The sequence below is a fragment of the Vicia villosa genome, unplaced genomic scaffold (assembly GCF_029867415.1).
Source record: "Vicia villosa cultivar HV-30 ecotype Madison, WI unplaced genomic scaffold, Vvil1.0 ctg.001844F_1_1_1, whole genome shotgun sequence".
NCBI lineage: Eukaryota > Viridiplantae > Streptophyta > Magnoliopsida > Fabales > Fabaceae > Vicia > Vicia villosa.
The window spans coordinates 19,183-32,981 of record NW_026705746.1 but is presented as its reverse complement, the minus strand read 5'-3'; the positions used below and the strand labels follow the sequence as shown (position 1 = coordinate 32,981).

The window sequence follows — 13,799 nt, the reverse complement described above, 5'->3', positions numbered from 1 at the left end:
GATGTTCGCAAAGCGACCTCATGGGGAAATATTGGTTCCCGGAGTCTCAACCGTTCTCGGAGCAACTGTTTGCATTCTTCCTATTGTTTGTAAACCTTAGAAAGAAATTTCACCTTTATTTTTGCAAGTAAATTCATTTTTATTTTATGAAAACATTTGTTTCAAGAAATTGACTGTTTAAACTTAAAATGCATTTCAGGAAACTGAATAAGACTAGATTGCAAAGGAAAAGCACAAGGCTCAAATTATTATATATGGAATGGTAATCAGCCAAATGCTTGATTCCATGGAGTATTTACAAAGTTGGAAATTGGTAATTTTCGGGAAAAGGGCTACGATGAAACGTGACGACCGTTATCTTTCCCTTCCACTCCAAGTTGCGTTGTATTCGTGCTTCGTAGAAGATGACCTACTGCTGATGAACACTCCGCTATGGATTTTGAATGATCAAGTTTGTCCTGAACACAGTTACTTGCCATATATCCCTAACTTTTGCGTAAACTACCCCTTTCGGGTTTTAAGTTTACCGGGATTGATTATTTATTTTTTTATGTCTCTAACTTTTGCCTGAATCGCCCTTTCGGGTTTTCGATTCACCGAGACGCTCTTTTTTGCCTAAGCCGCTCTTTGCGAGTTTTCAACTTAGCGAGCTGTTCTTTTATTTATTTAGGCGAAGTATTTCTTGACTGCGTCGACGTTCACAGGACGGGTGAATTCTTCTCCATCCATAGTCGTGAGTATTAAGGCTCCTCCTGAGAAAGCTCTCTTGACCACGTAGGGGCCGTCATAATTGGGAGTCCATTTCCCTATCGAATCTGTGAGAAAAGATTGAATCTTTTTGAGTACAAGGTCGCCTTCTTTGATTGTGCGAGGTCGAACCTTTTTGTCGAAAGCTTTCTTCATTCTTTGTTGATATAGCTGTCCGTGGCATAAAGCTGTCATGCGCTTTTCTTCGATTAAGTTCAATTCATCGAATCTGCTTTGACACCACTCGGCTTCTGTTAATTTGGCCTCCATCAAGACTCTCATTGATGGAATCTCAACCTCTATAGGTAGGACTGCCTCCATGCCATATACAAGGGAGAAAGGAGTTGCTCCAGTCGAAGTACGTACTGATGTACGGTAACCATGAAGAGCATATGGGAGCATTTCATGCCAATCTTTGTAAGTGATGACCATCTTCTGAATGATTTTCTTGATGTTTTTGTTAGCTGCTTCTACAGCTCCATTCATCTTTGGCCTGTAAGGAGATGAGTTGTGATGTTCGATCTTGAATTCTTCACAAAGCTCCTTCATCATTTTGTTATTCAAATTTGACCCATTGTCAGTGATTATCTTGCTAGGAATGCCGTAGCGACAGATGATGTGATTCTTGATAAACCTGACGACAACTTGTCTTGTAACGTTTGCATATGAAGCTGCTTCAACCCATTTGGTGAAATAGTCCATGGCTACCAAGATGAAGCGATGTCCGTTGGACGCTTTTGGTTCGATCATTCCAATCATGTCGATTCCCCACATGGAGAAAGGCCAAGGGGAAGAGAGTATGTTGAGCAGAGATGGTGGCACATGGATTCTATCGGTGTAGATCTGGCATTTGTGACACCTCTTTGCGTACTGGTAGCAATCTGACTCCATCGTCAGCCAATAATATCCTGCTCTCAGTATTTTCCTTGTCATGGTATGTCCATTGGTGTGAGTACCAAAGGAACCTTCATGTATTTCTCTCATGAGCATTTCTGCTTCTTTTCTATCAACGCATCTGAGCAGAACCATGTCGAAGTTTCTCTTGTACAGAACATCTTCATTCAGGAAGAATCTACAAGCTAACTTTCTCAAAGTCTTTCTATCTTTCTTTGATGCCCCAAGAGGGTACTCTTGCTTTTGAAGAAAGTTCTTGATGTCGTAGTACCACGGTTTGTCGTCGATGATTGCTTCTACTGTGAAAACATGAGCGGGCCTATCCAGGCGCATAACATCAATCTGAGGAATGTCATTCCAATGATTTATCCTAATCATGGAAGAGAGTGTGGCTAGTGCATCAGCCAAGTTGTTTTCTTCACGAGGAATGTGATGAAAATCTACCCTGTCGAAGAATGGTAATAATCTTCTCGCGTAGTCTTTGTAAGGAATTAGCCCTGGTTGGCGTGTTTCCCATTCTCCTTTGATTTGATTGATGACCAAAGCAGAATCTCCATATACATCCAAGTGTTTGATTCTTAGATCCATGGCTTCTTCGAGACCCATGATGCAAGCTTCATATTCGGCCTCATTGTTTGTGCATTTGAAAGTTAATCTGGCAGTAAATGGAATATGGGTACCCTGAGGTGTAACAATGATTGCCCCAATTCCTCGTCCATAAGCATTGACAGCTCCGTCAAAGATTAAGCCCCACTGGGATCCTATCTCAGGTCCTTCGTCTGGTAGTGGCTCATCACAATCTTTCATCTTGAGGTACATGACGTCCTCGTCCGGAAAGTCGAAACTGGTTGATTCATGACCATTGAGTGGGTGGTGAGCCAGATGCTCAGCTAGAATGCTTCCTTTCACGGCTTTCTGTGCGTGATACTCAATGTCATATTCTGATAACAACATCTGCCAACGGGCAATTCTCCTGGTTAAAGCAGGCTTCTCAAAGATGTACTTGATTGGATCCATATGAGAGATCAAACAAGTAGTATGTCGAATCATGTACTGGCGGAGACGCTTGGCAGCCCAGGCCAAAGCACAACACGTCTTCTCGAGCATGGAGTAGCGGGATTCACAGTCAGTGAATTTCTTGCTCAGGTAGTAGATGGCATGCTCTTTTCTCTTTGTCTCGTCTTGCTGTCCAAGGACACAACCCATGGAATCTTCTAAGACGGTTAAGTACATTATCAAAGGTCTTCCTTCCACTGGAGGAGATAAGATGGGTGGTTCGAGCAGATATTCCTTAATGCTGTCGAACGCTTTCTGACAATCGTCTGTCCAGACGCAACTTTGATTTTTCCGTAGAAGTTTGAAAATAGGAGCACAAGTTGCTGTCATGAGATATATGAATCTCGAAATGTAATTCAGACGTCCAAGAAATCCTCTAACTTGTTTCTCGGTTCTGGGCGAAGGCATTTCTTGAATTGCCTTGACTTTGTCTGGATCTACTTCAATTCCTCGTTTGCTGACGATGAAACCAAGGAGTTTTCCTGAGTAGACACCAAAGGTGCACTTGTTGGGGTTCAGGCGAAGCTGAAACTTCCGTAAGCGTTGAAATAACTTAGTCAGATCCTGTATGTGATCTTCTTCATTTTCTGATTTGGCAATCATATCGTCCACATAGACTTCCACCTCCTTATGCATCATGTCATGGAAAAGTGTAGTCATGGCCCTTTGATAAGTTGCCCCTGCGTTCTTTAGTTCAAAAGGCATAACACGATAGCAGAACGTGCCCCAGGGGGTAATGAAAGCTGTTTTTTCCATGTCTTCTGTAACACCCCTTTCTATACCCCAAAATATCTAACAAATAATCAGAGAATAACATGCATATAATTCAAAAGGGTGTCACATTGATGCTTTTAGAAGAACTAAAAACCTAAAAAAAACTGATAGCATTTATCTATACAGCACAATACTCCTGGTCATTTTCAATAACACTCAATATCAAATCACAATTTAACCTGAATATGCATTCACAGCGGAATTATATGACACTCATGTGATTTATAATGATTCATGTCTCATACCATGATCATACATCGACTAATAATCTCAATTCAACATAAACATAATCAAAATGGTTTGGCTTGTAAGCCTCTCAAAAGACATATAACCAATAAATAAGTTCACCAGTCATAGCATAATACATACGCAAATATAACATGAGTTCAATACACCTAGTCTACCCAGTGTTACATGACCAGAGCATCGACTCACTACCTAGTCTCCAATAACCAAGGAAGAACCTCCGGCTAGGTCACACGCGGCTACTAAACTCCAGAACCTGCATGTCGCCAAACGAGGGCAACATTAAAACAGAAGGGTGAGAATACGAACCATTATGAAGAAAGTATAATAGAATACAACGATTAAATCAATACTTCAAGTAATTAGTCATACTATATAAAACGAAATATATAATAGTAATCAACACATAAATCACATGTTATCAGGTATACAACAAGCTTAAATAGTATAATATTTCAATTCTACTATCATATTCCCAAATAAGTACACAATCATGATTCTCACATATTCACACATTTAATCAAATATGTATTCACACTTCACTCGTTTCAATTATCAAACTCATACACATATTACAATCACATCAACTTCACATACTCAATTATCGCATAATTTTAATGTGACTCAATGCAAGATATGTGACACTATGCATGTGGTACCGAATTGTGAACCCAAAGTTTCACCGCTTTCCGATTCAATATCTAGAATCCAAGCCACGCTTCCGATCCGGACAAGACCAAAGCCCACCAAACGTAAACATATAGTTTACCGCTTCCGATTCACTTTAGAATCTAAGCCTCGCTTATGTTTCAAAGCAAACCACCTTTGTTTCAAGGCATCCATGATATGAATGTATGTACAATATTAATCAAACATATGCAATTAAAATCATCTCTACCATCTTAATATTTAGCACATCACAATAATTCACTCTATGAATTATCCACAATATTGCACACAACATTCTCATCGCATACGCATCATTCATATATAATACCCAACATGCAATTTCAATCCACCATTTCAATTATCACTAATAATTATTATTATCATATGCTAGCATCACAATTTATTAATTATAAGATTCACTCCTTTCATTAAACTAAAAAAAAACATAAGAACTATGTCACCTAACTACTCCTAGGAGTTTTTAACCTTAGAATTATCCTAGAAACATGCCCATTTATTAATAGTATGCATGTTCCTCACATGTTACATATAGTAGGACAGCATTCACGTTTTTGGATGTCCAATAGTACATCCCAGTATTGTATTCAATTAAGTAAATAAAAAAAAATGTTTATTCAATTGCCATGTGACTAAGTTACTGATTGTATCAAATCCTGTTAACTATAGTAGGTTGGTGACTCATTTTTCATGTTGGTCAATGGACCTAGCATTCAACTCTTATGATGTCTCTATAGTGTAGCTCACACACTTGTTTCTAGACCAAACAGGCGCTACAGTGTGGAAGCACTACAATTGGTCCATTAACTAATGATATGCACCTCACATTTTCACTTGTTAACACAAGCACATGTAGCTTCTTTTCTTTCCTTTTAACAAAGCATGAACCGAATGGCTACAGTAAAAGAATACAACAAGTGGTGTTCAATCTTTCTTTTAATTGGCTAGCAGCTAGTTGACATGAGTGTGTTCCATTCAGAATTAAGTGGGTGGTTCACATTTCCATTCCCTGTGTAATAACTAGCACAGTAGCAATTCCATTAAGAAATATAATATGGGGTTTTTACGTTTCATATCATCAAAAGAAAAGGTTCACGATTTTCTTTAATTTCAAGAAAAAAAACAACAGGTAGCGGATAGAATAAGGAGTACTAGTGGCTCACGGTTCAAGGCCAGCTACTATTTCTATCAATTAAATACTCTGACCATTCATGTTGGAATGACCTAAACAAACAGCCATTGGTCTTCATCACCATATAGTGATGTTATTCGGGGCCTACACTTCTTCCTCCCCATTTCGTTTTTTTCAAAGGGGTATGAAGTGTTTGTTCCCAGTATTAAAAGAAGTCCAATTTCTCAACAGTTTCCGCATAGCAAAATAGAAATCAACAGATACATATTTCATAGGATTTATCTATAGGCAAACATAAATATATTAACCTACCCATTACCCCATTATACTATCCCACAATGATTAGGGATTCTCCCCCTTACCTCTTGTTTTCTCCTCCAAAAACCCTAGTTCCTCTTCTTGTTCCTCTCCTCCACTTCTATTCTTCAAAAACCAGCAATTGATAAAAATGATGTCTCTCTCTTGTTTCCTCTCTTACTATCTTTACTTATTATTTTGGGCTTTAAATTAATAACACCCCCCAATTGCCTATCACTCCAATAAATAGGCCCAATTAATCTAACTCTCTAAAAATTTAATTAAAACTATTAAACACAAATGCACTCGAGTTTAATTAATTAAATTAATAATTAAATCTCATAACTATTAAATAATTAATTTAACACACTAAAAGTATAAAATAATATAATAAAATAAATACTATAAAAAAACGGGTTGTTTCAACTCTCCCCAACTTAAAAGATTTTCGGCCTCGAAAATTTACCTCAAACGAATAATTCCGGATATGATTCCCTCATCTTATCCTCGAGTTCCCAAGTGATGTTGCCATCGGCGACTCCGCCCCACACCACTTTCACCAAAACGATTTCCTTACCACGAAGCTTCTTCACTTCCCGATCTTCAATCCGCATAGGTGTTGTATCAACCGTCAAATTATCTCTTACTTGTACATTATCCAACTGAACAACATGCGATGGATCCGCAATATACCTCCTCAATTGAGATACATGGAACACATCATGGAGATTAGAAAGAGACGGTGGCAATGCAATCCGATAAGCTACTTCACCCACTCTTTCTGAAATTTGGTAAGGACCAATAAAACGTGGTGTTAACTTACGTGACTTCAACGCTCTACCAACTCCCGTTATTGGCGTAACACGAAGAAAAACATGATCATCCTTCTCGAATTCAAGAGCTTTCCTCCTCTTATCATGGTAACTCTTTTGCCGACTTTGAGAAGCCTTCATCTTCTCTTGAATCATCTTAATTTTATCAGTAGTCGCTTGAATCAATTCGGGTCCAACCACAACACTCTCTCCCGACTCATACCAACACAAAGGAGTTCTACACCTCCTACCATAAAGCGCTTCGAAAGGTGCCATTCCAATACTCGAATGGAAACTGTTGTTATAAGTAAACTCGATCAAAGGCAAGAAACTATCCCAATTTCCTCCTTGTTCCAACACACAAGACCTTAAGAGATCCTCAAGTGACTGAATAGTCCTCTCCGTTTGACCATCAGTTTGCGGATGATATGCGGAACTCAAACGCAACTTCGTACCCAATGCACTTTGCAAGCCTTCCCAAAACCTCGAAGTGAACCTCGGATCCCTATCCGAAACAATACTCGATGGAATACCATGTAAGCACACAATCCTCTCGATGTATAACTTAGCAAGTCTCTCCATTGAATAATCCATCCTCATCGGAATAAAATGAGCACATTTAGTCAATCTATCCACAACGACCCAAATTGCCTCACAATTACTCGATGTCCTCGGTAAACCTGAAACAAAATCCATGGATATACTATCCCATTTCCACTCGGGAATAGATAACGGTTGCATCAAACCAGACGGTTTTTGATGTTCAATCTTTGACTTTTGACAAGTCAAACAAGAATACACAAATTCCGCTATGTCTTTCTTCATACCTTGCCACCAAAACATCTTCCTCAAGTCTTGATACATTTTAGTAGCGCCCGGATGAATACTCAAACCACTTCTATGTCCTTCCTCAAGAATCCTCTTTCTCAAGTCCGCAACATCTGGAACACAAACTCGATCACGACACTTCATAATACCATTCTCATCAATTCGAAAGTCACCACCTCTTCCTTGATTAATCAATGTGAATCGATCAACCAAACTCAAATCAGATTTCTGTCCTTCTCGAATCTCATCCAAAATACCACTAGTAAGCTTCAACATACCAAGCTTCACACCACTAGAAGTCTCTTCGCATAACAAACTCAAGTCTCTAAATTGTTCCAATAATTCAAACTCTCGAACCATCAACATAGACATGTGTAATGACTTCCTACTCAATGCATCGGCTACAACATTCGCTTTACCAGGATGGTAGTTTAGCCCAAAATCGTAGTCCTTCAAGAACTCCAACCATCTTCTTTGTCTCATATTCAACTCTTTCTGATCGAACAAGTACTTCAAGCTCTTGTGATCACTAAATACATCAAACCTTGATCCAAATAAGTAATGTCTCCAAAGCTTTAACACAAACACCACAGCTGCTAACTCCAAATCATGTGTAGGATAATTCCTCTCATGAACCTTGAGTTGCCTTGAAGCATAAGCTACAACTTGTCCTCTTTGCATTAGAACACCTCCCAATCCCAACAAAGAAGCATCACAGTATACCACGAAGGGTTCTAATGGATCCGGTAAAATCAAAATGGGAGCAGAAGTCAATCTTCTCTTGAGTTCTTGAAAATTCTCTTCACATTGCGAAGTCCAAATAAAGGCTTGACCCTTTCTAGTCAACTGCGTCAACGGTAACGACAACTTCGAAAACCCCTCAATGAATTTCCTGTAATAACCAGCCAAACCAAGAAAACTTCTAATCTCAGCAACAGACTTAGGTGCCTCCCATTGGGATACAGCCTCAATCTTCGAAGGATCAACAGAAATGCCTCCACTTGAAATCACATGCCCAAGAAAGCTTACTTCACTTAACCAAAATTCACATTTAGATAGCTTAGCAAACAACTTCTTCTCTTTCAACACGTACAAAACAACCCTCAAATGCTCAGCATGCTCCTCCTCACTCTTAGAGTAAATCAATATGTCATCAATGAATACTACAACAAACTTATCCAGGTAGTCATGAAAGATCCTATTCATATACTCCATAAACACACCAGGTGCATTAGTCACACCAAACGGCATCACAGAGTATTCGTAATGACCATACCTCGTCCGAAAAGCAGTTTTCTGAATATCCTCAGCTCTAACGCGAATCTGATGATAACCAGACCTCAAGTCAATCTTGCTAAACACACATGCTCCAACCAACTGATCCATCAAGTCATCAATTCTCGGAAGTGGATATCGGTTCTTAATCGTCACTTTGTTCAATTGTCTATAATCAACACATAATCTCATCGAACCTTCTTTCTTCTTGACCAAAAGAACAGGTGCACCCCACGGAGATACACTAGGACGAATAAATCTCTTCTCAAGTAACTCTTCAAGTTGACTCTTCAATTCTTTCAACTCTGAAGCGGACATCCTATATGGAGCCATCGATACAGGACTAGTTCCAGGAACTAAGTCAATCGAAAACTCAACTTCTCGTTCTGGTGGTAAATCAATTATATCATCAGGAAATACCTCTGCAAATTCACAGACTATAGGCAATTCCTCAATGGTTCTCTTCTCGCGCACATCTAGGGTTGCTAACAACATAAACAATTCAGCTCCACCATGAATCGATTCGTTGACTTGCTTAGCGGATAAGAATGAATCTTCTTTAATACAATTCTCAGGAAAGATGACCGTCTTATCAAAACAGTTGATATGCACACGATTAAATTCCAACCAATTCATGCCCAAAATCACATCAAGTTGTTCTAAAGGAAGACAAATTAAATCGATCCCAAAATCTCTACCAAAGATACTCAATGTACAATTCAGACATACATAAGAAGTAGAAACAGAACCCATAGCAGGTGTATCAATAACCATACTTCTACGCATATCAGATAATACAAGATTCAATCTTCTAGCACAATCCAAGGAAATGAAAGAATGTGTCGCACCAGTATCAATAATAGCAATCAAAGGTGTACCATTAATGAAGCACGTACCTTGAATTAGCCTCTCATCAGTAGTGGCTCCCGCACCAGACAATGCAAACACTTTCCCTTTTGCTTGCTCCTTCTTTGGCTTGTCACACTTTGTACTAACATGGCCTTTCTCTCCACAGTTGAAACAAGTCACGTTCGAACCACCTCTACAATTAGTAGCTATATGACCATACTTTCCACACTTGAAACAAGTGGTAACCTCCTTCTTGCACTCAGCAGCTTTATGACCCTCAATACCACATTTGAAGCACTTAGGTGAATTAGAAGATCCTCCCCAACTTGGATTCTTGCCAAACCAGCTTGTTTCCTCTTGTCATCATACGGTTTCCCACGATCCTGATTCTTTCCTTTCAAACTCTTGTAGATAGAGGCACTCTCTCTACTATCCTCATCATAAATCCGACTCTTGTTAACCAACTCAGTAAAACGGGTAATCTGTTGGTAACCAATAGCCTTCTTGATATCATGCCTCAATCCATTCACAAACTTCAAACATTTAGATCTCTCAGCATTAGCAGTATTATAGTGGGGACAATACTTGATAAGTTCTTGAAACTTAGCAGCATAAACAGCAACTGTACCATTTCCTTGCTTCAACTCAAGGAACTCCACCTCTTTCTTCCCACGACAATCTTCAGGAAAATAGTTCTCCAAGAAGACATCACGGAAAAGATCCCAAGTAACCTCAGTGCCATCTTCTTCAAACCTCTGAAGAGTGTTGTTCCACCAATCTTCAGCTTCCTTTTCCAGCATATGAGTACCAAACTGCACCCTCTGAGCATCAGTACAGTTCATAACTCTGAAGATCTTCTCAATCGCCTTCAGCCAAGCTTGAGCTTTATCAGGTTCATGTTCACCTTCAAAAACAGGAGGATTGTTCCTCTGGAATCTCCCTAAAGCACGGTACTCATCATCATCTCCATTTCGATTACCAGCATTCGCTTGAGGAATCTGACCAATGGAGCCAGCCAACATCCTCAATGCCTCAGCAATAGCATCATCATTCCTGCCTGCAACCATTGTCCTAGACAACCAAACAACCAGACAAACAGTATCGATCGTGTTAGGTACACAAATCAAATACAACTAGATAAGAAAACATTAACTACTATTGACCAACTGGTCGACCATGCTCTGATACCACTAATGTAACACCCCTTTCTATACCCCAAAATATCTAACAAATAATCAGAGAATAACATGCATATAATTCAAAAGGGTGTCACATTGATGCTTTTAGAAGAACTAAAAACCTAAAAAAAACTGATAGCATTTATCTATACAGCACAATACTCCTGGTCATTTTCAATAACACTCAATATCAAATCACAATTTAACCTGAATATGCATTCACAGCGGAATTATATGACACTCATGTGATTTATAATGATTCATGTCTCATACCATGATCATACATCGACTAATAATCTCAATTCAACATAAACATAATCAAAATGGTTTGGCTTGTAAGCCTCTCAAAAGACATATAACCAATAAATAAGTTCACCAGTCATAGCATAATACATACGCAAATATAACATGAGTTCAATACACCTAGTCTACCCAGTGTTACATGACCAGAGCATCGACTCACTACCTAGTCTCCAATAACCAAGGAAGAACCTCCGGCTAGGTCACACGCGGCTACTAAACTCCAGAACCTGCATGTCGCCAAACGAGGGCAACATTAAAACAGAAGGGTGAGAATACGAACCATTATGAAGAAAGTATAATAGAATACAACGATTAAATCAATACTTCAAGTAATTAGTCATACTATATAAAACGAAATATATAATAGTAATCAACACATAAATCACATGTTATCAGGTATACAACAAGCTTAAATAGTATAATATTTCAATTCTACTATCATATTCCCAAATAAGTACACAATCATGATTCTCACATATTCACACATTTAATCAAATATGTATTCACACTTCACTCGTTTCAATTATCAAACTCATACACATATTACAATCACATCAACTTCACATACTCAATTATCGCATAATTTTAATGTGACTCAATGCAAGATATGTGACACTATGCATGTGGTACCGAATTGTGAACCCAAAGTTTCACCGCTTTCCGATTCAATATCTAGAATCCAAGCCACGCTTCCGATCCGGACAAGACCAAAGCCCACCAAACGTAAACATATAGTTTACCGCTTCCGATTCACTTTAGAATCTAAGCCTCGCTTATGTTTCAAAGCAAACCACCTTTGTTTCAAGGCATCCATGATATGAATGTATGTACAATATTAATCAAACATATGCAATTAAAATCATCTCTACCATCTTAATATTTAGCACATCACAATAATTCACTCTATGAATTATCCACAATATTGCACACAACATTCTCATCGCATACGCATCATTCATATATAATACCCAACATGCAATTTCAATCCACCATTTCAATTATCACTAATAATTATTATTATCATATGCTAGCATCACAATTTATTAATTATAAGATTCACTCCTTTCATTAAACTAAAAAAAAACATAAGAACTATGTCACCTAACTACTCCTAGGAGTTTTTAACCTTAGAATTATCCTAGAAACATGCCCATTTATTAATAGTATGCATGTTCCTCACATGTTACATATAGTAGGACAGCATTCACGTTTTTGGATGTCCAATAGTACATCCCAGTATTGTATTCAATTAAGTAAATAAAAAAAAATGTTTATTCAATTGCCATGTGACTAAGTTACTGATTGTATCAAATCCTGTTAACTATAGTAGGTTGGTGACTCATTTTTCATGTTGGTCAATGGACCTAGCATTCAACTCTTATGATGTCTCTATAGTGTAGCTCACACACTTGTTTCTAGACCAAACAGGCGCTACAGTGTGGAAGCACTACAATTGGTCCATTAACTAATGATATGCACCTCACATTTTCACTTGTTAACACAAGCACATGTAGCTTCTTTTCTTTCCTTTTAACAAAGCATGAACCGAATGGCTACAGTAAAAGAATACAACAAGTGGTGTTCAATCTTTCTTTTAATTGGCTAGCAGCTAGTTGACATGAGTGTGTTCCATTCAGAATTAAGTGGGTGGTTCACATTTCCATTCCCTGTGTAATAACTAGCACAGTAGCAATTCCATTAAGAAATATAATATGGGGTTTTTACGTTTCATATCATCAAAAGAAAAGGTTCACGATTTTCTTTAATTTCAAGAAAAAAAACAACAGGTAGCGGATAGAATAAGGAGTACTAGTGGCTCACGGTTCAAGGCCAGCTACTATTTCTATCAATTAAATACTCTGACCATTCATGTTGGAATGACCTAAACAAACAGCCATTGGTCTTCATCACCATATAGTGATGTTATTCGGGGCCTACACTTCTTCCTCCCCATTTCGTTTTTTTCAAAGGGGTATGAAGTGTTTGTTCCCAGTATTAAAAGAAGTCCAATTTCTCAACAGTTTCCGCATAGCAAAATAGAAATCAACAGATACATATTTCATAGGATTTATCTATAGGCAAACATAAATATATTAACCTACCCATTACCCCATTATACTATCCCAAAATGATTAGGGATTCTCCCCCTTACCTCTTGTTTTCTCCTCCAAAAACCCTAGTTCCTCTTCTTGTTCCTCTCCTCCACTTCTATTCTTCAAAAACCAGCAATTGATAAAAATGATGTCTCTCTCTTGTTTCCTCTCTTACTATCTTTACTTATTATTTTGGGCTTTAAATTAATAACACCCCCCAATTGCCTATCACTCCAATAAATAGGCCCAATTAATCTAACTCTCTAAAAATTTAATTAACTCTATTAAACACAAATGCACTCGAGTTTAATTAATTAAATTAATAATTAAATCTCATAACTATTAAATAATTAATTTAACACACTAAAAGTATAAAATAATATAATAAAATAAATACTATAAAAAAACGGGTTGTTTCATCTTCAGGTGCCATTTTGATCTGGTTGTATCCTGAAAATCCGTCCATGAATGAGAAAACTTTGGATTTTGCTGTACTGTCTACCAACATATCAATATGTGGTAAAGGAAAATCATCCTTAGGGCTAGCTTTGTTCAAATCTCTGTAGTCGACGCACATGCGGACTTTTCCGTCTTTCTTAGGAACGGGAACAATGTTAGCTAACCACTG

General features: G+C 38.1%; 1 protein-coding gene across 1 annotated transcript; it reads right to left on the bottom strand.

The window, feature by feature from the left end:
* Nucleotides 1-3,687: 3,687 nt before the first annotated feature.
* On the bottom strand, nucleotides 3,688-13,318 carry LOC131636849 (uncharacterized). Its single transcript, XM_058907437.1, has 4 exons — nucleotides 13,231-13,318; nucleotides 11,242-11,305; nucleotides 9,645-10,668; nucleotides 3,688-3,973 (listed from the first exon to the last, which is right to left on the bottom strand). The coding sequence occupies exon 3, from the start codon at nucleotides 10,662-10,664 to the stop codon at nucleotides 9,804-9,806; it is 861 nt and encodes a 286-aa protein (XP_058763420.1). The 5' UTR covers nucleotides 10,665-10,668; nucleotides 11,242-11,305; nucleotides 13,231-13,318; the 3' UTR covers nucleotides 3,688-3,973; nucleotides 9,645-9,803.
* Between the last annotated feature and the right edge of the window lie 481 nt (nucleotides 13,319-13,799).